This window comes from Calypte anna, chromosome 2 (assembly GCF_003957555.1).
Source record: "Calypte anna isolate BGI_N300 chromosome 2, bCalAnn1_v1.p, whole genome shotgun sequence".
NCBI classification, from domain to species: Eukaryota; Metazoa; Chordata; class Aves; order Apodiformes; family Trochilidae; genus Calypte; species Calypte anna.
Window position 1 is genome coordinate 104,603,469 of NC_044245.1, and position 23,407 is coordinate 104,626,875.

Here is a 23,407-nt window from a genome sequence, read left to right on the forward strand (position 1 = left end):
TGATGTGGGTGCCTTGTGTAGCCCAGAGCCTGTGTGTATCTGCCCCACTGGTTTGGGTTTCCATCACCTGGTTAATATAAGTGCCCTCAGCTTTAAGTGTCCATTTGTTCCAGACTGGCACCTATGGGGCGTTTCAGCTGACCCCTGCACGTTCCCCAAGCTCCATAGAATCATGGAAATATGATCCAGTTACACAGTTAACCTAACTCTCATAACCAAGCTTTATCAGCCCACTCCTAAACCAGGTCCCTGTTGCAGTATCTATACAATTTTTAAACACATTCAGGCATGGTGACTCCACCAGTCCCCTGGACAGCCTCTTCCAGTGCTTGGTAACCTCTCGTAAATAATTTTTTCCTGACATCCAAACCTCCCACTGTGCAATCACAGTACAGCTCTCCCTCATACCTCTCTTTCTGTGCCATCCATGTGTACTTTGTAATTACTGAAAGGTGTCATGAAAGAAGAAGGTCAGAGAGGATTTGCATAGCAAGGTTGATCAAGGTTTCCTCTGGAGTCTCCCAGCCACAGTGCCAGCAGGGGCTTTGGGTCTGGATGTGCATCATTCAGCAGGTGTCTGGGTTGCAGAGCTTCCATGGAGCCATTCCCTCCTGTGGCACTGCCCCTTCCTGACATGGATTTATGAATGCCAAATGTGTTGGCTTGGGATGGCAGCCAGAGTAATGTTATTTTTCAGAGAGGGTTTAGCTCCATCGTTGTTTGAGTTATGTTTCTCTCATAATTCCTGATCTCATCCATTCATGACTTCAGAAAGCAGATCTGTGCTGAGTATGGTGATGTTTTAGGGGCTCCTCTTCTGTCACTGTGCTGTGCTCATGTTAGGTATTGGCCAATGCTTAGTAATGTTGATGGAAACAACACCCCTTGCTTTCTAGTTTTTTTTTCCAATGCTGTTGGTTTTGTTAATCTTGTGATGGAGCTCAGTTTTTATGCCATGACTGACTACTCTGGTGTTCTTCCCACACTAACTAATCAGTAAGCCATCTTTCAGTCTGTATCTAGAGGGTGTTCATGTTCTACGCTGTTGTTGATTTGGAAACTTGTTAATTGAAGTAATTTGGATTATTGAGGGAGCTAAAATATCAACAACAATGCAACCAATATACCAGGAATGCATTCAAAGACATCTGATGTGTTGCAAAGAGGAGCCGTGGTATTCTTAGGTGTCTTCTTTGATCCTGTGTTCAAATATAAAAGTTTTAATCTTTTCACCCAGAAGTGAAGAGGTTTTGTGGTCAATAGGGAAGGACATAGCCTCCCTTCATACTCAGAACTACAGAAAAGGCTTCCTCGGTTTACAAGTGGTAGCAGAGCTCACTGGATTTTCTGTCCCATTAATGATTAGTAAGAAGCAAGCTCCTCTCAAGAGATTATTCCATATCTGGAAACCCAGAAGCCTCCTAACTATGTTGTAGACCACATCATTCAGTTGGTGCTGAAAGAAATCTTAGTTTTACTGAAATGGGAATAGGGGCTCATGTATTGCTGTTATGTGCTTTGTGTTTTACAGAAACTGGGAAAGAGGGAGTGGAACAGAAGACATCAGAGGTTGCTGAGGAGCCTGAGCAAAGTGAGAAGGGTAAGGACTCAGAGGCAGAGCGTGTCCCTGAAGAAGCCGAATTTCAGAATGGGTCTAAAGTCACCCAGAGCCCATCACCTACCAATTTAGTTTCAGAAAGCAAATCTCCTGCTGGACCCGAGGGAGCTTCGTCCCCTGCAGGACCTGAGCCTGTTCCTGAAGGTCCATTGGAGGAGGCCGTGCCCCCCTGTGAGGAAGGTAATGTTCCCTCAGCCACTGAGGCTGTCTGACTGTGTTGGGATGATGAGAGTGTTGTGTAGGCTGAGGTTGTACCTTATGGGGAGGAGTTTCCTCTGACAAGAATCATTCCCTTGCAGACCAAAAAGCTTAACTGGATAAATGTTTCCACTTCCACTCCCCAATAAGGGGAGTCGTTATTGCTCTCTGCTTCTATCTGAAAACAAGTTGTGTTGGTGTGAATTTAGGCCTCTTCTGCCAAGTGACTGGAGATAGGACAGGGGGAAATGGGTACACATAATGCCAGGGGAGATTCAGATTAGAGATGAGGAAAAATTTCTTCACTGAAAAAAGTGGAGAAGTGTTGGACCCAGTTGCCCAGGGAGGTGATGGAGATGCTGTCCGTGGGATAATTTAAAAACTGTGTAGCTATGACTCTTTGGGAGATGATTTAGTGGTTTAGGTGGTGTGGGAGTGATAGTTGGACTCAGTGATCTTGAAGGTCCTTTCTAAGCATGATGATTCTGTGATTGTCATGGGATGCATGCTGTCTGCTTCTGGTTACCTGAAAGCTGCACGTGAGCTTTGAGCTTTTGAAAAGGCAGGTATCTTCAGAAAGCACTTGTTTCTCTTTAATGTGGGAAGAATCAGTCTTCTGTGAGGCCATGCTTTCTCCCTGAGTACAAAGGAGAGCTGGGATACCTTTGGCCATTTAAGTTTTCACTCTGCATGAAATATTCCCTAAGCAAATGATGACTGTGCCCTTACACTGTCTATTAGCAAAGAAAAGGAATTTGTTTACCCATGGAATGGCTGAGGCAGAAAGGGACACTAAAGCTCTTGAGTTGAATTTGTTCTGGAGGATGTTGATTCTTTAGGGAAGTGGTAAGACCTTTGAACTGCTGGCTGGGTTTCGGTTAAAGGGCTGGAACATGTGGTGCCTCCAGAAGGCTGTGTGGGATCAGTGATGTGGGTGCCTTGTGTAGCCCAGAGCCAGTGTGTATCTGCCCCACTGGTTTGGGTTTCCATCACCTGGTTAATATAAGTGCCCTCAGCTTGAAGTATCCACTTTTTCCAGACTGGCACCTATGGGGGGTTTCAGCTGACCCCTGCATGTTCCCCAAGCTCCACAGAATCATGGAAAGATGATCCAGTCACACATTTAACCTAACTCCTCCTTATCAAGCTTTATCAGCCCACTCCTAAACCAGGTCCCTGTTGCAGTATCTATACAATTTTTAAACACATCCAGGCATGGTGACTCCACCACCCCCCTGAGCAGCCCCTTCCAATGCTTGGTAACCTCTCATGTAAAGAATTTTTTCCTGACATTGAAACCTCCTGCTGTGCAATCACAGCACAGGCCTCTCTCGTACCTCTCTTTCTGTGCCATCCATGTGTACTTTTTAATTACTGAAAGGTGTCATGAAAGAAGAAGGTCAGAGAGGATTTGCATAGCAAGGTTGATCAAGGTTTCCTCTGGAGTCTCCCAGCCACAGTGCCAGCAGAGTCTTTGGGTCTGGATGTGCATCATTCAGCAGGTGTCTGGGTTGCAGAGCTTCCGTGGAGCCATTCCCTCCTGTGGCACTGCCCCTTCCTGACATGGGATTATGAATGCCAAATGTGTTGGCTTGGGATGTCTGTCAGAAGAATGTTCTGCCTGGTTCTTGACTTGGATAGGTTTTTTCTTCAACTGACCAGGATTCTTGACTTGGATAGGTTTTCCTTCAACTGACCAGGATTCTTGAGAAAGGTGCAATGTCACCAGTTATTCATCAGAGATAAGTGGAATGGATCCGAAGAGTTCTGATGTTTTGCAAAGAAGAGCCATGATCTTCTAGATGGCTTGTGTGATGTTGTGTTTAATGTAAAAGATTGTGGCTGGTCAGAATGTAGCTATCCCTGCAGAGTCAGGACTACAGTAAAAGCTCCCCAGGTTTACAGGCAGTACCAGTGCTCTCTGAATTTTCTGCCCCTTTAGTGATAGGCATGCAGCAAAGCCATTCCCTAAATTATTCCATCTCTGCTGCACTAGAAGCCTCCTAAATGTTACGTGCAGCAGCTCAATGAGTTGGTGCTGAAAGAAGTTTTAGTTTTACTTAAATGGGAACAGGGGCTCATGTATTGCTGTTATGTCCTTTTTGCTTTGCAGAAACTGGGAAAGAGGGAGTGGAACAGAAGACATCAGAGACTGCTGAGGAGCCTGAGCAAAAGGACAAGCACACTGACCAAGAGAAAGAGTCTCTCTCTGTAGAAGCTGACTTTCAGAAGAGGAGTAAAGTCACCCAGTTCCCTTCATCTACCGATTTAGTTTCAGAAAGCAAATCTCCTGCTGGACCCGATGGAGCTTCATCCCCTGCAGGACCTGAGCCTGTTCCTGAAGGCCCACTGGAGGAGGCCGTGCCCCCCGGTGAGGAAGGTAATGTTCCCTCAGCCACTGAGGCTGTCTGACTGTGTTGGGGTGATGAGAGTGTTATGTAGGCTCAGGTTCTACCTTATGTTGAGGATTTTCCTCAGAGTAGAATCATTACCTTTTAGAACAAATATCCAGCTTCAGGTATCCATTTGTTCCAGACTTTCACCTAAAGTGGGTTTCAGCTGACCCCTGCATGTTCCCCAAGCTCCGTAGAATCAGGGAAAGATCATCCAGTCACACATTTAACTTAACTCTCCTAATCAAGCTTTATCAGCCCACTGCTAAACCATGTCCCTATTGGCAGTATCTTTACCATTTTTTTACACATTCAGGAATAGTGACAGATCTGTAGTACCAGTACGGGGTTTTTGGTTGTTTCTGCAGCAGTTGACAGCTGAGTGGATTGCAGAGCTTCAAGTCAGCCATTCTTTCCTGTGGCACTGCACCAACCTGATGAAGGATTAGAATTGTGTCTGTGTTGCCATCTGAATTTTCTTTCTCTGTGTTTACTGTCAAGCAGAGAACATCTTCTTTATTCCTTCTGTATAACTCAGGAAGCATCACGAATGGTCTTTAGAGCATCTGATTGGGTTGGTTCTCATACCACTCTCCATGTGAACAGTGGCTCATGTATTGCCATTACGTGCTGTTTGCTTTGCAGAAAATAGAAATGAAGGAGTGGAAGAGAAGACATCAGAGGTTTCTGAGGCACCCAAGCGTAGGGACTCACGCCCTGAAGCAGAGGAACAGGATCTCAGTGAAGAAGTCAAGACTCAGGATAACTCTAAAGATGACACTCAGAGCGTGTCAGTTACCAGTGGCATTGCAGGAACCAAACCTCCCTCTGGATCCGAAGGAGCTTCGTCTCCTGCAGGACCTGAGCTGGCCTATGTTCCTACTGAGCCTGCACAGCTTGCTGCTCATGTCCTAGGTAGCAGAGATTCCCTTTGTTCTTCTAGGGATGTGGGAACAAGCATGGAGATTCTTCCTGAAGACCCACAGACAGTGCCAAGTCAGTCCTCCATAGCTGGAGAACTGGATCCCTTGGACAGCCAGGCTGATGCCTCAACAACTAGCATAAATCAAGCTTCCTCACTCTCTCTGCGGGACAAACCACCACCATCATCTGTTTCAAAAGATTCATTGCAGGCTGTGCCCTCCTGTAATGAAGCTGAGGTTCCTTCGGCCCCTGAGGTTGTATCACAATGTTGGGATGATGAGATAATCTTGAAGGTTCCATCTTATGTGGAGCAGTTTCCACAGAAAATAATCATTCCCTTTGTAGACCAACCACATTATCAGTTAATGACTGACCCTCCATTAAATACAGAACAGGGCTCAAGTGCTACTAAGTTAGGTCCACCTGCTAATGACTTAGTGTGTGAACCTGAGAGAGCAGAATCTTCAGAACAACTGGAGAAAGCTGAGCAAGTTTATGTCATTTCAGGTAAGAAAGTCTGGGCCTGTGTATCATCTTCCTGTTCAGGTCCTAACTCTACAGCCTCATTAGTGGTCATTAAATGGAAAAACACCTACGTCAGTGCAGTGCAGGGTGGAGATGTGGAGATGATGTCTAAGAACCTGTTGTACCAACACTGTCTGCTTGGCCCCAGTGCACATGTATTAGACCTCCCTCCCATCTGTTCCAAGAGATGTGGCTAGCTCTAGGCAGGGCTACTGTGGGCAAATATGCAGATAAAAGTGATGGGGAGGTACCATTGATGCCAAATGGTCTTGCTCAAAACTAGCCACATTTTCTGAAACAGATCTTAGAGACCTAAGATACATGTGTGCTGTGGCTGAAGTGAGGCAACCAGTTGGAGCCCTAGTTTTGATTCTCCTCCCCTGAAAAAGATTGTATTCCAGCACTGACCTAGGAGGTTTTTCCATTTAGAAATGGTGGTGGTTGCCTGTGCTGTCTTGAGCTTGGTTTCTGCAGCTGGGCTAAGTGGGCTGAGCACTGGTCATCAGTTTCACAAACAGCAAGGCAGCTGGTGCTCATCTTTCCTGGTGAGGCATTTACCAGCATCTCTCCTTGGTGGTGACCTGTGTCCAGCTCTTCCCCAGCCCAGCTGGAGAAGCCTTCCAGGGTGGAGGAGCTCCCTTGCCTACATCTCCCTGGTACTGCAGAATCTGTCCAAGCCCCCAGAAGTAGTACAGCTCTGAGGTATCAGCAAAGCATTTTGTAGAGGAGAGCTGAGATTAAGCAGATTTGTAAATTAATATTGTCTCTTTTAAAACAAACCAATACCTAGTAAAGTTTGAAAAACATCAGTTTCAGAAATGCCAGACAAATCCTTCTGCTCTGACCACAAACAGTAACCTTTTCTAGGCTGCAGGTGTTTGTCAGCCATGTACCAAACTCTGCTATTCCAGCTCTCTTCTCTAACATGCTTGCTTTTGCAAAGCGGAGGTAGGTTTGGTTTAGACATCAGGATGTACAGTATGACTGGAATCCACTGCTCCTGATACTAGCACTCTTATTTTTATCTTTATAGCCATGACAGCAAGTGCAGCAGGACAGCCACCACCACATTCTAATGTGTGGACCCTCTATTGCCTAACTGACTTGAGACAAGGTCAAAAATCACCACCCTCCCTTCCTCGTGCTGGAGATGATGCTGCTTACTTCCAGGCAACCCTCAGTCTTTCCAAGGGGGGAGATGAACAATCTGCTCCAATTTACATGGTCCAAGAAGGAAACAAGAAGGGAAATCCCCCACCTTTCATTTTAGTGGGATCTAAGGTCCAGGACACACAGGACTGGAAACATATTCCTAGCCATGCTGTCTTTGCACAGAAAGATGCAGGTCCTAGGAGGTTCACTACAGTCCCTGTGCCAGTTGCCAGGGCAGCTGATGAGCAAACAGCAAGCTCTGGTTCTGTATCTGCAGAGGAAACTGGGGCTAAACCATGCATGCCCAGCGTTGTCTCATTTGCCATCCCTCTGGATGATGTGATGTCTGCAAAGAAAGGCTCATCAGCTAGTGATAAGCACACAGGTACTGCAGGACAGGTTACCTTGATATCATGTCCCATTCTTAGAATGGACTAATGAAGAAGTAAGCTTGATTCTCACATGAGTCTTGCATAGGGAGATGACTTGGATTTTGCTACTAAAAGCTTAATTTAATCCCTTTCAAAATGAAGTAAGGTTTAAGACCAGTGGCTAAACTACTTGTCACATATAACAGACCCAATGCCTTCCTCTGCTTATTACACTTTCCAAGTAGTAGTACTAGTCTTGCTCTAGGTTTTAGTCTGAAGTAACAAAAGTCTTGGATCTCAGATTAACAGACCTCTTTATGTCTGTAGCATGAACTTTTAAGTTCCATAATATTCAGCATGCGGCAAAGTATTCTCACTTTGTGTGTGCATTTAAATAGCAATAGAAGTAGTTCTTGTTGCACACTTTCTACTGAGTTAATTTTGGTTTGGGTTTTTTGTTTGTTTTTTTTTTTCTAACAGGGTGAGAAGAAAGGCTGTGGACTTCAGGAAGAGTTCAGGAGAAAGGATCTTACATTATAGCGAATTAAGTAACTTAAATACAAATGCTCCAAAAACCACCAGCAATTAGAATGGTATTCCTGTGCATTTTATACCTCTCTAGTACAACATCCTGACTGTTAACTTTGTGTAAATTATGACTTCTGAGACAGATCTGCTGCTGCTTTTTTCATTGAAGGGTGGCTCAGCTTCTCCACCTGGTTTATTCATAAGCCCCAACAGTACTGATGGATTCCATCCAGAGCCACAGGTAGGTCGGCAACCAGGTGGAGTCCCTATTGCTGGGGTTATACTCTAGGAAGGAACTGGAAAGAAGTATCAGGAACAAAAGAACATGGCCAGTTCTTTCAAACTACAGCATTATCCAGGAGAATGGCTGGCTTCCAGGCAGGGGTTAGGAAAAAGTACCCATTAGAGATTTCACAACTATAGGTATGGTCAATTGAATGTGCCAAACTCCTGAAGTAGAAATAGGTCTGGAAAAAAAAATTCTGTTCTCCTGAAACAGTAGTTGTTCTAAACTAAAAAAGCAAAGTTGCTGTTGTGTAGAGGTTTCTCCCTCCTCAGCCTGGGTGGACAGGTTTGTTTTTTTCCTATCAAGGAGTGCTTCACGTTGTGTGACATGCTGAAGAACTGACCCAACCACTAGACTGTTTCTACGTATCTCAGAATCCCACGTGAAGTTGCACAGGAATTAAAACAGACTTCAAGAAACGCTGGCCAGAGTCAAGGCTTGAGTGTAGAGATAAGGCTTGCAAGAGACACCACAGATACTCAGTTTCCCCATCTACACATCACTGTGAGAACTGGGCCCTCATATGAAAGGTTGCCAAAGAAAAGGCTTTCCTTTATCTATGCAAATGTCTCAGCATCACTAACTTCATAATACTAGTAGACTAAAAAGAGGGGCATCTCATTGCCTCATTGACATTTTCTGTAGCCCATTCTCAAGGCTAGAGCTACAGCCTCACTGCATATTAAAGCAGAAAGTTCTCAGTTCCCCAACCATCCCCACCCCTGAATAAACAGATTGTTTCTGCTCAGATGAAAAGAGGTACCCGAAGCACTTGAGACACTTCTATTGCTTCAACTTTTGGAGAAGGCTTGCTAGCATTGTCAAACACAACTCACTTCAGACTAGATGCAAGAAGTTTTGAAGCCTTTATTTAGTAGCAATTAAATTATTTGATTAACACTAACCTCCAGACAGCAGTTAAAATATTGTACAAAGAGCAGCTTGCCCTCTAGAAGCTCTGTACACAGTTCAATATAAACTTACACTCTAAGATTGAATGCACCCCACTGAAAAGGGGTAAAGCAGCTGCACACAGGAGGCCTCACTGAGGTGCTGTACTACCTTTGAAATACACAAGACTTCCTCCCAGGGAGTTTGCACAGTACAGACACAGGTCCTGTCCCCCTTGCCAAGTTCCACTGGGTCCTGGACTGATTAGGTTCTTGCCTTTTTGCAGTGGTGCTGGGCACCAGAACTACTTAGTGCATGAAACAGATTATTTTTAAAACCTGTTACTAGTGTGCAGTTCAAAACAAATCTGTAGATATTTAAATGGCTCTTAATTCCTTAAATCATAAGGTTGGTAGCAAAACAGGAGAGCAAAATTCAAAACACACTGCACAAAACATTGAATAAATACCTCTGAGTAATGTTACCAGCTTAAATAACTGCATTAATGCTCCAGAAAGGGGAACACTTCTGGAATCTCTGAGCAGAGCTCAGGATTTAAGGGACATACTCTAGTAAAAGAAAAGTCACTTAATGAAAAATTACATCTTTACAGAAGTGACACACCCTTCTTGATTTTACCAAGATAATATTGCAGTTACGGTGTGTGCTTTTAAACATTCCTAGGTCACAATGAATAAAACCAGTTTTACTTGTGCCAGTGTTATCTAGGAAAGAAAGTATTCACAGAACAGCCGAAGTTGTTCTATTCCTTGTACACCACAACCTAATATAGGTGTATTCAGCAAACAGGGCAGCTTGAAACCATGGTGACTGACTTTGTCCACCATCAGCCAGAAAAATTATTCCCCTACCTATGGGACTGCAGGTCATGTACCACCAAATTTACTGTGGAGATGCTTAGTTTTCCATTTCGTAATGTGTCAGGTTTTTCAGGATATAAGTAAAACAAGGGAAAGCATTAAAATGGATTAAGACTTATCAGTCTGTATCAGTCACAGGCTCCTTATTGCATTTTAATAAATATCAGGCAAGTTAAAATAGTTTCTGTCCCAGTAGTTGCCAGAATAAAGCCAGTCCTGCGTACCAGTATAGGGATTGGGGCCTTGATGGAACCATCTGCAAGGAAACATAGAGCATGTCAGTGAAGCTATTAACACACCTTCATGGGAGTTCAGAACTGCTTTGCTGCATCTTCAGCAGAGTAGTGTTCAAGGTCATTAGAGTGACTGCAGTTTTAATGCATAACTGAATTCAAAAAGTCACCTTCAGTGGCTGGATGTCCCCATTTGCCACACCACTTAAATATCATATGAGTGACATTACTGACACCAGTATTCTGTCACTTGAAACAATCAAGACTATCACACAGAGAAGGACAGGTACACTTTTACTTCAAAGCAGTTGTGAACAATCAGATTGGCATGCATAGGCAGTAAGTTTTTGCAGAACACAAACACCACAAGCACTGCAGTCCTGAAAACAGAAAAACATTATTTCCTGGGCATCTACGTTTCCCCTTTTTTAAAAAAACCTTGTTTTGCAATGCACCTAACTCAGAACAAGTGTGCCAGCTACCCTCAGTGTAGATGAAGCATCACCTAGAAGCTACAGAAGTTATGGTTTATTACAACTTAATTGTTGCATTTCACTGGTAGCACTGAGAGGCTAATCTGAAAGGCCAAAAAGCTGAATCCACCTGCATGAAGTTACCTGCAAGCTTTTTGCTAAACTGGTGGTTGATGGGACACTCAAGTTTAGCGTCTTCTTCCCTTCCTTCTCCCCTCCTACCTAATCTGGAAGCACTGTGTACACATACAAACATGTAATTAAACCTTTTGGTGGAGGGGGATATGTATCTGTAAAATAAGCTGCACTTACAAGGCTGTACGACTGGCAAATATCCCCCAGTGGCAAGTAAAACCCTGTCAAACCACCATGGCACAGAAGTTTGTCTTTCCTCCTCCCCATTCTTTTCTGACAATCCTGGAGCCTGTTATTGAAACCCATTTTCTCTTTCGGCTTAGTTACTCAGTCCTCTGCCTCAGCAGCACACACTGCACACTACCAGGCCTCTAGCATTTTTACTTTTTGGTTGTATTCTGCCAGGCTTGTTTTATAGCACTAGCCAGCTTGCTAGAAGCTGTTTCTGTGGTTTATATGCTCCACAGCTTCCTTTCACTTCATTAGCCAAAAAACCCCAGTGTTCTTGCCTTATATGCCTCACTGCAGCAAACACACTCACTCAAAATCATGGCATGTGCAAGCCCATTTTAACTCAGATCTTCCCTTCTAGGGTACCATAAGGTTTCAGAAGAGAAATTAAAGCACATTTAGACCAAGTATGACTCGATCTCTTAAAAAATCAAAAGCATAAAGGCCACCAGTATTGCAGTGTTATGTTACAAGGCAGGGCAGCTATGAGGCAAGTCTTGCTTGGGTCAAAAGATTTGAGGATGCTTATTGGAAGAAATGCCTTGTACCATCTTCATGGTGGTAAACTGAACAGTTGGACACCTCAGTGGTTCTCCTGCTGTCCTGGTTAAATGAATTAAAGCCAACAGAAGACAGAAGTCATTCACCTCGGGTACTGTACATGGGTCCCTACTCCATCACCTCCACACAGGATGCATCAGCTCTTCCAAAGGGACTGGTGTGGGCATGGGTCATCGAGATCACATCCAGCTCATTATAGCTCATTCCAGAGCACAGGGTTTGCAGAGAGGCAGAGCCAGAAGCACGGTCACCTCATCTCTGGCTTTAAGGAATTCTATTATCTAACACATTCCTAGTGTGCTTTCAACCCTTGTACAGGTGAAGACAATGTGACCCTCCTTCTGCCTCTCCCCTACTTCAGTAAGAAGGGGAAAGGAGATGAGAAGAACCAAGTTTCAGAGACCCAGGAGACTCAAAAGCAATCAGATAATCTAGCCAGGTAAGTGATGGGAAAGGAGGGGACTGATTTTTGTCAAAAGCAACAGATCACTGCTGTGTTCAGAACTGGACTAGTATTTTACTCAAGTCTTAGGAGTGCTTGTCAGTCTGTAAAATATAAAGGGTTCAACATGAATCACTTCTTCAGAAACACCAAGACTCCACTTCAAAAGTGTCACTAGGTACTTTGGGAAATGCTTCTATGAGGGAGGAACTTGACTAGACAAAGAAAGAAACCTGCTTTTCTGTGACAAGGAAATTGCAGTTGTTTACATCAAAGTTTATATTACACTGCAGTTAAAGACCTAGAGTTGACCTGGGAACAGGTAGGAGAGAGTTTCACTTCACAGTATACATTCCTCCCCAAGCACAACTCTTCATCCATACTTTATGTTCCTCCTTTGGAAGCAGTCACACTTGGCATTCCTACTAAAAGGATCAGACACTAGGGATTTTCTGCCAAAGCTTCAGAAAATTCCTGGAAAACAAAATGTCCTTAAAGGACATTCCAGGGAAGTTCTGAGCAAGTCTATTGTACTTGCACAACAGCAACTGAAGAACCTTGAGAATTGTGTCTGTACTAATCATACATCCCAAAAAACAATGCTCGGAGTTGTCCCCTGGGAATTCCCCAATTTCCAATACTAACCTCAGGTGCTTTGAGTTATGCCTTTAGCTGCTTCAGGCATCTGGAAGAACAAAATGTAACTATCCTTTCCTTTGAAAATGTTTAGTGAGAATTAGAACCACTCTGAATTCAGGAAAAGAAGAGGGAGGTGCAAGGCTGTCCAGCACTTAACATATTTACTTGGAAGCATTACAGAGATGTTATTTTCCACCAGTTTCAGGGCAAACAAACCCAAACACTTCAGGAGATCAAGCACAGGAAAAAGACAAAGTCAGACATGTCCAAACCTGGGACTCTGGGATGATGGGTGACTTCATTTGAAAAAAAGAAAAGAGTGATTTATAGTTACAAACAGACATTTTAAAGATATTTAATCCACACTGTCTGTGTATATTAACAGCTTGTTTAAAGGGAAGAGATGAAGCTTGCTTACTTTTACGGAGTTTAGCCCTACCGTTTTTTTTTTCCTGTGAAGAGACCACCAATTTATTGTTATACTTTTAACTAGACCATCTCTGGTCAAACTAGATTAATTTGTTCATGTTTTCATAGTTTCTATTTAGCTTGTACGAGCTCCCAACTGACTGCTTTCATCGTTAGTAAAAAAAATAGCTAGCCCAGATCCCTTGTAAGCTAATTTTTCACTGAACTCTTCTAAATTTTGTTGTCCCCTTCTCAGGAATGGGATAATGACTTGGCTGTCTGGGTGGTAAAGCAATTTCTCCAACTTTGATAATACTGTATACAGTGGGAATACAGCATTGCCAGCACACAGCAACCGATATGAGAAGTCATGGGTGATAAGCTACCAAGTTCCAAAGAGGAAGCATCTCTTCCTCTCTTTGGCCAAGCATGCAAATTTGAGGCAATTATAAATTAAACAGCAACAGTCCTTACAAGCAGCTACCAGTGGCAACACCTTTTTCATGTCAGAAACAAGAGTTTCTCAGTTTGTATATGAGTCTGGGTGTGCAAGCAGCGAGAGGGAAGGAACTGAGCCCAAGCCCGATGCTCCTCTCTGGAAGCACTTGCAGCCTGCAGCCTGAAAATACAAGAGTGGCACTACCAAACCTGATGATGTCAGCTTTTCATGCTGACACAACACTGCACATCACCAGCACAGACTGGGAATTAACCTCAATGTTCAAAACCTTTGTCACTACACACACATACAGAGGCAAAGACACTGACCTCGTCTTCCAGTCTTCCTCTGATTTTGAACGATTTTTGCGGGCAGTCCTTTGTTTTTCTTCTAGCCTCTTCTTTTCTTCACTAGCTAGATCTTGAAGAAATAAAAATACACAAAAATACAGAAGACATTAAAGTGCAGAAGATTCTGATCCAGCAAATAAATAGAGGAAGTACTAAAAATAATTTTAAAAACTTCCTACATAACACAGAAACCCTTCTGGTTTAGTCTAATAGCGGGGCAGCTGTGGTAGAGATTAACCTATGGAATTCCAGTTTTTAAAACTTCTAAATAAATGTTTATCCATGGCCTGAGGACCCCGAAAACATATTTATGTGACAGCAAGTGTGAGCTGGGGGATGTGGCATACCTCAAATTTATTTCAGCAGGGAAACTGACTGGATTTATTTCAGAAGTGTGGCCACCTACTTCTTTTAAAGGTTTTGGTTAACTTTCCTAATTAAAAGTTTCCTGATAACAGGGGTGTGGAAAACTCATTTCCAAACTACAAAGAATTGTCCCTCTGTGGGATTACTTAGGGTTTTTTTGTTATTGGTCTGAGGTAAATCAGACTAAGGAGGAGATTAGGTGAACGGTGATCTTTCTCATACCTGAATCCTCAAGAAAGATTTTATAAGCATCTTGGAAGTAGTTAAGAATTGAGTAGTTGAGACTATCAACCATTTCCAGTTACCCTGCAAGCTACCAACACACTGTGCACTATCAGTCAATCTGCCATACAAATTTTAGGCTGTTAAAATAGTAAGGAATATGGTCTGTTGCTGGAGGTACTCTGAGCAAAGTATGTGCATCCTGCTGTCCACAAAAGAATTGTTTCCCCACCGATTGTGGAAATTCACTGATCAGTTTTTTTATAAGTTTTAAATAAGCAGTTATCAGGTTCTGAGAAAAAAAAAACCCAAGTACAACTGCCCTGCATTATGTCCATGTCACTGGTTTTCATAGGTAGATCTCAGGCTATTTACCAGAAGTAGTCACAGTCACTGCTCTTATTACAGAGGTGAAACTGAATCAGAAGTTTCACATTTTACCTCACTCAACCTTGGCAACCTAGAAGAAGAAAGAACCCTCATGCTTTTAGTTTACAAAACTGGCCATCCTTCTTTAGTATGCAAAATGTCAAAGAAAAAGGAGCAAAAGAGGGCCAAGGGAAAGCTGCTCCACACCATACTGAAATATTTAACATTAGGTCATGTCAAAAGACTAAAAGACACTTTTCACATCTGTAACAATTTCTGTGAGGTTTCTAAAAAACACACAATTCTACGTACTGCATGTCTCAATGTATTTCTAATTCACTACTCTAGGACAACAGAAGTGTTCAACTCCAAGTGAAAAAATAATTTTTGCATCAAATGTGTTCTTTGGCATTGCGGTTTTGCTTCAATAGTTTAGACTGAATTAATCAGAACTGGTACACCAAGACAGTCCTTCTGCATCAGGCTGAAGGAAACAGAAAACTGGAGAAGTTCAGAAATACTTCCTTTTGATATTCAGACACTGACTTCTTACACTGGTTTCCAATTATAGGCTTTGGCTATGGAGCACAGCAGAGGGTCTAAAGCTAAATAAAAACCATTGCGTCATGAAGTTCAAGATTTGGGCTTATATGGAAGAAAATAAACAAGTGGGTGGGGTGGTGGGTTTCCAGCCACTCGTTCACACTTACCCACCCCAGTGGGCTAAGAGAAAGAATCAAAAAGCAAAAGCATGCATGGGTTGAGTTAAAGACAGCTTAATAAGGGGGAAAAGACAAGGAGGGGGAGGAAAGAGTGACGTAAATGCCATCACTTACTGCTTCCTACCAGGCCCATCCAGTCTCCAAGCAACAGCTACTTCCCCCAACACACACACAATTTATTGCCGAGTGTGATGTTACACAGTGTGGAATATCTCTGATCAGTTTGGGTCAGCTGTCCTGACTTTTTCCCTTCCCAGCCAACCCCAGACACAGACAAGGCCTTAACACTGTGCAGATATTGTTCAGCAATAGCTAACACATTGATGTGTTACCAACACTGATGACCTCTCTGAGGCACAACACCACATATGGGCTGCTATGAAGAAAATTAACTTGACCCCTGTCAGCACAGGTGGGTGACATACCTTTCCCTGGAAGCACACCACAACCTGCAGAAGGCTGTGCTATCATCTTGCAGCATGGAAGAATGTATCTTTGGGGGCAGCTACTTTAACAGTTCCTCTAACAAACTGAGTTGTTGGGGTTTTTTTCAGTCCCTCAGTTTTCACAAAAAAATTAAAACCACCTTTGCCAGTCACTGAAATTACCTATTTCTCCATTTTCCATGGCTCTGATATCTGGTCGTAGCCGGCAATCCGTTTTGGGAATGACACTCTCCATTTCTTTGTCCAACTCGTTCAAAGCCATGGCAAAGCTAGTGAAATTATACATCTGAAATTCAAAAGATAAAAGGTGACTTTGATGATTCCCCTTTCTGCTGGTATTAATGCACAAGAAAGCTGCTGTCTAAAAAGAAGCATCCAAGGGCTTTTTTATTATTTAACTACTCAAGATAGGAATACTCAAGATACCAGAAAACTGCACTGTCAGGCAACAGTGTAGATGATCCCTGCCATTTCTGTTCAAGCAGGCCAGCATCCAATTACTCTGGGCATGATTTCTCATTCCAGTTCTACTGGTATTTTCCCCATCTCTGTAAAGAGATTTCCTCATTGATGAGCCCACTGAGGGCATCTTTTCTTCTTCCAGTTCTTTCTTTTTCTAGTTTCACATCTTCCCTCCCCTCCTCCATGTATTCCACCCACTGCCTCTCCAGATCCACAGCCCTTCACACACCAACTTGTGCTAGGCAGGCTTTGCAAGAGCCTCCTAGGAAGTATCTGTCTTCTAAGCAAGACCTTCAGAGGAGATTTCTCATGTCTCAGTGTGTGGGGCAATCTGGAGAGAAGAGGCAGGGAGAGCCCCCATCCTGCTAGCTACAAGAAACATTTTCCAGAGAAATGCCTCTAATTCTAGAGTCATGTCCATCACCATTCTCTCTCCAACCCCACATTATGGAGTTACAATTGTAGTGGGAAGTTGTTGCAATCAACAGGTAGTTTGAGACTTGGTAAAAAAAAAAAAAAAGAGAGAGATAACAAGTATATTTTTGTTGATCATAGAGAAAAACAGAATAACACACACTTTAAATAAGCAGAAGCATAGCTGACCTGTGCTGAATTTGGAGGTCTTGGCGTTATCTTCCATAGCAAAACACTTCCAGGAATAACATACACACTCTCAGAATCTGGCAACGGCATCTCATCTGATTCCTCGGGATTGCCCACCTAAAGGCAGCACAAAAAGAGGCATTCTTTGGAGTCAATAAAACATTTACACCCATTCATTCCAACACTGGAACTTACATGAAATTACTTCCTTGACCAAAAGCAAATTAGTTCAGCAACAAAAACTTTTCTAGGTGCTTTTCAAGAAGGGCAACAGCATTAACATAGCATACATACTCACAGTTCCTTCCCAATAGAAGACTACAGCATTTTCTAGCATCAACATCTTTGCAGATACAATCTGGATGTCCAAGCATTAAGAAACGTCAATTTTTTCCACCACAGAGATAGTCTTGTTTCCTCAAAGACAAGCATTTCTAAGGCTGATATTTAACTCCTTTACTGCTTCACTAAAGCTGAAGAATGAAGTCACATTTCCTCATCATTCCACATCAAAAAAATGCCAACATGTAATGCAAATGCTGTCTTCAGTTTGTGCACAACAGAAAGCCCCACACCACTGCTCTTTGCTTGGAGAACATTGTTTGCCATCACACTAATGCAATAGCAAACTGCAAACGTTGCATTAATATCTTAGGCTACCTGCTCTTAGGAAGGGTATCCTGTGAAGGGTGACACATGCAGCAGCTGCAGCCTCAACACTAAGAAATATTTTTTCCAGAAAGAGAAAAATTCCATCCAGGGCTGGTAGGGCAGTAGAGAATAACTGAGAGTCACATCAGTGCAGATGTGACCTGAAGTAGTTCTAATCCATCACCCCTATTTGTGCACTGCTTTAAAGCAGCTGGGGTCTGATCCTCTGACACTAATTCCACCAGACAAGCATTTGCTACAACACTGAACTAAAGCCAGCAAGATAATTAATACTGCTCTTCCAAGAAAACTTTGTGTTACCATCACAGCTGAAAAGAGCAGCATAGTTCAGAGACCACCAGAGAGCAAAGCTGAACTTAAAGGCAACTAATGCTTTAAATACTTTGGCTACATGTCAACAGCTTTAATGGTGCTGCTAATAAGCTTTATTCTCCTATAGCTGCATCAGATAATACAGACTGATGTTTAAGGACAAAAAAAAAAAAAAAAATCCAGTATTTAAACTGGACTCAGTTGACCTCTGAGATGATTCTGTTGTTATACCTCCAAGAAAATTAGGAAGTCCTCACTCTGTTTCACCATGGTGCACTTGAGTATAATGCTTACAATAATGAACAGGTTGCAAAGTAACCAGAACAACATACAGACCAAGTTCAGCTATTAAGAATATAAACAGCATTTTTACTTGACTACATCTGAACTGTATGGGCAACCTCCTATTCTGTCCTTTAAAGGACACTGACCAATCTTTCAAAAACGAGGAATGTGAAGCAGAACAGATCAGAAAGATACCCTTGTACCAAAACAAGGACACTTCAGTCAGACTATTAAACTCCAAAGCAACTTCTATAGAAAGGCTACACAACACACTGCAATTTGTGCCTTGTTGGATGATATTAAAGTTGTCATAAGAATCATCTCAAAGAACTAGGTAAAAAGTGATTTTCATGTACTCTTGCCACAGTGATCTGTATTTTAGGCACTGCACTATTCAGTCTCTCAGTATATTACTAGGAGAGTAGTAAAACACTGTGCCAAAGCAATAACTCTGGTGACTGTAAACCAGACACATGTGAGGGCACTTGCTGTAGCTATTCCTTATATTTGCACTGAAAATTCTCCATAAAATGCTTCATCTTGATTTTATAAAGTTTCTAGTTCATTCAGAGCTGAATAATTCTGGTCTAATCCCAGGTCTACTATAGCCCTTCTGATGTTGGTAAAATATCACCTAGCTCACTGCCAAATATTTTTTTTCCTAAGTTTTATCCCTCTAAAAATCAAAGGGATTCGGGGGAAAATCTGGGGCAGTGTGACCCTGGAAATTCTACTTCAGAGAAGTTTGAAAGGCCATTTACTTCCACACCTGAATCAATGGGGCAAACCACAGCCATTATACATGAGACTTGGCTCACCTAGATGCTCAAAAAACAAAATATCAATTCCTCAAACACAAGGGGGCACTGGGAATATATATTCAAAGTCTACCCCATATATACAATGTGCATTACAAAGCTTTCTGTTTTCTATACAGAAATAGTTCTGTTAAATGAGAAGAAAAATCAGAGCAACATTCTAGCTTTAGCTTTATGCAATAGGATGCTCCATTTTGAAGTGAAAAGCAAGGATCCTCTTAAGCATTGTTGGAAAATACAAAGTGGCAGCTGAACAAAGGCACAGGATATGTTTTTCTTTACTTCTCCCTAGAGCTTGCAGGGTCAGACTTGAAGAGAAGCAGAAATCCCCAGTGCTTTAGCATTCTCCTGATGACAAGCACTGGAGCAAATCTCAGACACAGCAACAATCTGCATCTGCACAGGAAAAATTGTTCTTAAACTTCTCTGTCTCTTTTGTTCTGAAGTATAAAAACTACCTAGAGTCAAACCAACAAAAAAATGTCTTCAGTCACCAAAAGGAAACAATCCTTGTTTTAAGCTACTACATGGGTGGTTTTCTTCATCAACCCTAACCCTACCCCCCCCCCCGCAAAAGTGTTTAATTTTATATTATTAATTATTTAATTTTTATATGTTGTCACCCTCACCATTCACCTTAAACCAAAAGCATACAGCTGACCAGAAATTTGGAAGAATTACAAATGTGGTTTTTTTCCCAGAAGAAAAAAAAATGTAATGGTAGCGGGGAAAAAAACCAAAAAACCCCCATTCCTATGGCTGCCAAAATTTAATAGAAAACACAAAAATCCCTTGTAAAAGCTAAAAATATGATCTTCTATCAAGATGAGAAACTAGGCTATTCTGCCTCTAGGAGTCCTATTAGAATCCTTCTATTAGAACATCAGTCTTGGCATATACGATCAGAACCATGATCCAGCTAGCATATACACTATTCAATCCATGTGGCTTGGGAAGAATCATAGAATGCTGGGAGTTGGAAGGGACCTCTAGAGATCATAGAATGGCTTAGATTGGAAGGTACCTCAGAGATCATCTACTCCAACCTCCCTGACAAGGGCAGGGACACCTCTCATCTAGACCAGGCTGCTCAAGGCCTCATCCAACCTGCCCTTGAACACCTCCATGGAGGAGGCAGCCACAACTTCTCTGGGCAATCTTATCCAGAGTCTTGCCACCCTTGTACTAAAGCAATTCTTCCTCATACACAGTTTAAATCTATTATCCTTCAGTTTGAAACCATTTCCCCTTGTCTTCTTGCCGGACACTCTTATGGAAAGTCCCTCTTTAGCCTACCTGTAGGTTCCCTTCAGGTACTGGAAGGCAGGCTGAACAATCCCAACTCTTTCAGCCTCTCCTTGTAGCACTCATCTAGTCCAACCCCCTGCCAAAGCAGGAAGAGGCAGAAAATGAACCAGCGAGTATCTAGAACACTACAAGTCTTGGGAAGTTTGAATACAAATCCTTGATAGAGAAAGCATTTTATCTCTTGATGCTAGAGCTCAATCCAATCTGTTTTGCATTACACTAGGAAAGAGAGAATAAATGAAATGTTGATGCTCTTAATTGCTAGTTGAGTATTTAAGGGTCTGCAATTCTTTTGAGATACCACCTGTTTATCTGATTAATACCTGTTTACTGCTTTTCTTCTCTTCTGCATTCTTCTTGTCATTTTTTTTGTAAGCTTCAAATGTAGCTGGATCAATGCTGTACAAACACTCAGTCCACTTCCCATACAGTGCACAAAGTTTCTTTTTACTGTCAAAAAAAGACAAAGGAGTTTAAAGAGATTTATTTCACCATCTCAGACAACAATATTTGAAAGAAGAACTTTTCAGAGCAACTCCATTATTAGTGTTGCATGCTGTAGGTTCATGCCCTTGACAGAGGAAGTTAAAAGCATTCAGTTCTAAGGAAACAGAAGACAGCAAATTGTTTCCTGTTAGGGATGAAGCTCTTACCTTTTGTCCTGAATGTAGCCTTCAACTTTGTGCAACTCCTTCCCAAAGAGACCACAGGGCTTGAAGCTTAGTACACATTTCTCACCAGTTCTAAAGGCAGAACAAGAGGACACTGATTACTTCCAAATGCTTTCCCTCTTCAGACTTGCAGCCCATAAAAGCACTCATGCTCTTAACTTACTTGTGGTTAGTTATTTCCACGTTTCCATACTGCTCTATCCAGAGTTTGCCCACAATAATGTTGTGCACACAGCATGTAGGATTTGTCCATGTGTAGGCTTCATTGTGTCTAAGGGAGGGGAAGAAAAATTAAAATACTGTATATTTGTACTGGATGTCACTCCTACAACAAACTGTCATCTATAAATCACACCAAGTCTTAAATGGACGTGGTAATAAGTCAGGAAACCTAAGAAGTTTATTAACCTACTGCTACTGATTTTATCAATTCCTTCAGTGCAGTTCCTGTTAGCACTGAATGACAAGAGGAAAGCCAGCAGGACTCAGGCATGGTAGTCTTAGTAGTACTGATGTTCAAACATCTGCAGAACACACAGACATAAGCCTGAACTACTGCTATTAGTATACAGTATATTAGGAGAAATAATGGCAGTTCTTCTCATCGTCCCCTCCTCCCTGTGAAGTGATCTGCCAAACATTAAAATGTGGTGTCAGACATGTCCATTCCTAAGCCATGAGACTCTAATGCACAATAATCATCATGATGTGGCCACTGGGTCTGTGCAGTTACATTTTATCAACTTACTCAAGAAGCTCCAAAGTCATTGTGCCTTTTGGTTCTGCTTCCACACTCTTGCCCCAGAATTTAAGTTTAGGATAAATGGATCCATGAAACACAAAATCGTTATTTAAACCTTCAGCATAGAAAGCACTGATTGGTGGATGATGGCTAACTTGCTCTGAGAGAAGTCTAAATCCAAGATCATCTCTGGAAAATAAAGATAACCAAAAGCATGTATCTATATTTCAGGTGTAGTCAAGTTACAATTCTTTTTACCCAGGTTGAAACAGACAGTGGGACCCACACGTAGTTGCTGTACTCAGCGCAAGAGTTAGTTGAAACCCTAAGATAAAACATGGCAGGCAAAGTAATATTTAAAACATCCTCATTCTAAATAACTGACAACTGAATGTAAAAAGGTAACAAGAACTACCAAATCTGATCAGGCAATATGTTTACTTTTGATAGCGATCTTGAACATACACATAAACATAGGTCAAAGTCTCACTTTAGAGAATAAAAAAGGCCCTAAATACAGCTGCACATTAACTGGCTAACATTGACTATTTGTATTCTGAACACTTCTATAATTAACATTACAATTCCAACACCTCCCTTATATACCATGCATCTTTTTATTCAGAAGGTTTCAAGAAACAAAACAAAACAAAAGCAAACAAAAGAAATTTTGCTTTTGAACCTTTTTGAATTGAAAAGTTCAGTAGTTTTCCCTTCACTGGAAGGTGCCCTGCTGAGCAAGATTATGAATTGCAAACACCTCCAGCATTTGGTAAAAGAATAAATGAAATCTCAGAAGCCAAAGAACAGCCTGCAAGCCCCATGACAAGTCTGATGAAAGAGCAGTGACACAGAATCCCACTCTCCACTCCTGTTCATTACCTGATCAATTCGTATGTCTCTCCAAGCAGGGGATTGAAGGGCTTCCCTGTACGTTCCCACTGCGAGGCTACAGCAGACACAGCAAATGCAGCAACACACTATTCAAAAGAGTAAGAGCATGCATCATCTCTTGGATTTTAGTCTTTTATCAAGTACCAACAGCAGTCATGGTATTACAGAGCAATTCTTCTGAAAAAGCTCAGCAGAGTTCTGTGTGCAAGGCAGGGGAATAAACAGTTTTCATCAAAAGGCTACAAAAATAAAGCCTCAGGAAAAGCAAAACATTTTCCTAGATAAGCAAAACTGCTTAAACGAATAAGAAAACCCAACATGCAGCAGACTACAGGACTTCCTCCTATGACAAATGAGACTATGAAAAAAAAAATTGTAATTCCAATGCATTCATCAAGACCTAGCACAAATTCCCACACCCCCAGTACCTGCATTCGCTCAGTTGTGCTGGAAAGTGAGCTGGCTTTGTGGATGAGGTATGTGTGCTCCATGTACTCTGTGAGTCGCTGTAGGAAGCTCAGGGGCTCATTGAATATAACTGGCATTGTGATCTTCGACAGCTCCTGATGCACAAATGAAATGGGTGTTAAAAACCAAATGCTTAGATACCCTGTCCTGCAATAACCCCAGTGTAATTGGCTTATTACAAAAACACATGATGCTCTTAATGCTAATGCAATGTGCTTGACCCGGCTCTGCTAATGCTGCATAGAAAAAACCCTGTAGATCCTTAAGAGCTTGATTGAAACTTATTTGTGCTGACATTAAGGCTACTTTTAGAAGAAAAAGAAAAACAAATATCAAACAAACTTCCTATCAATAAAAGAATTAAGAAGG

The 23,407-nt window shown here is 42.1% G+C and overlaps 1 protein-coding gene across 4 annotated transcripts in view; it reads right to left on the bottom strand.

Moving 5' to 3' along the window:
• Positions 1-8,838: 8,838 nt before the first annotated feature.
• OSBPL1A (oxysterol binding protein like 1A) overlaps positions 8,839-23,407 on the bottom strand; it is a 74,982-nt gene continuing 60,413 nt past the window's right edge. For 3 of the 4 annotated variants that reach the window (XM_008497585.2, XM_030444804.1, XM_030444803.1), the window contains 10 exons: positions 22,999-23,133; positions 22,559-22,656; positions 21,683-21,865; positions 21,098-21,205; positions 20,917-21,006; positions 20,587-20,713; positions 16,869-16,985; positions 15,966-16,089; positions 13,658-13,748; positions 8,839-10,023 (listed from right to left, as the gene is read on the bottom strand). In XM_008497585.2, the coding sequence (XP_008495807.2) occupies positions 9,921-10,023; positions 13,658-13,748; positions 15,966-16,089; positions 16,869-16,985; positions 20,587-20,713; positions 20,917-21,006; positions 21,098-21,205; positions 21,683-21,865; positions 22,559-22,656; positions 22,999-23,133 (1,176 nt within the window). In that variant the 3' untranslated portion in view covers positions 8,839-9,920. Of the gene's footprint in view, positions 10,024-12,753; positions 12,778-13,657; positions 13,749-15,965; positions 16,090-16,868; positions 16,986-20,586; positions 20,714-20,916; positions 21,007-21,097; positions 21,206-21,682; positions 21,866-22,558; positions 22,657-22,998; positions 23,134-23,407 lie in introns of all 4 variants that reach the window. The other variant, XM_030444802.1, reaches the window with a different exon arrangement.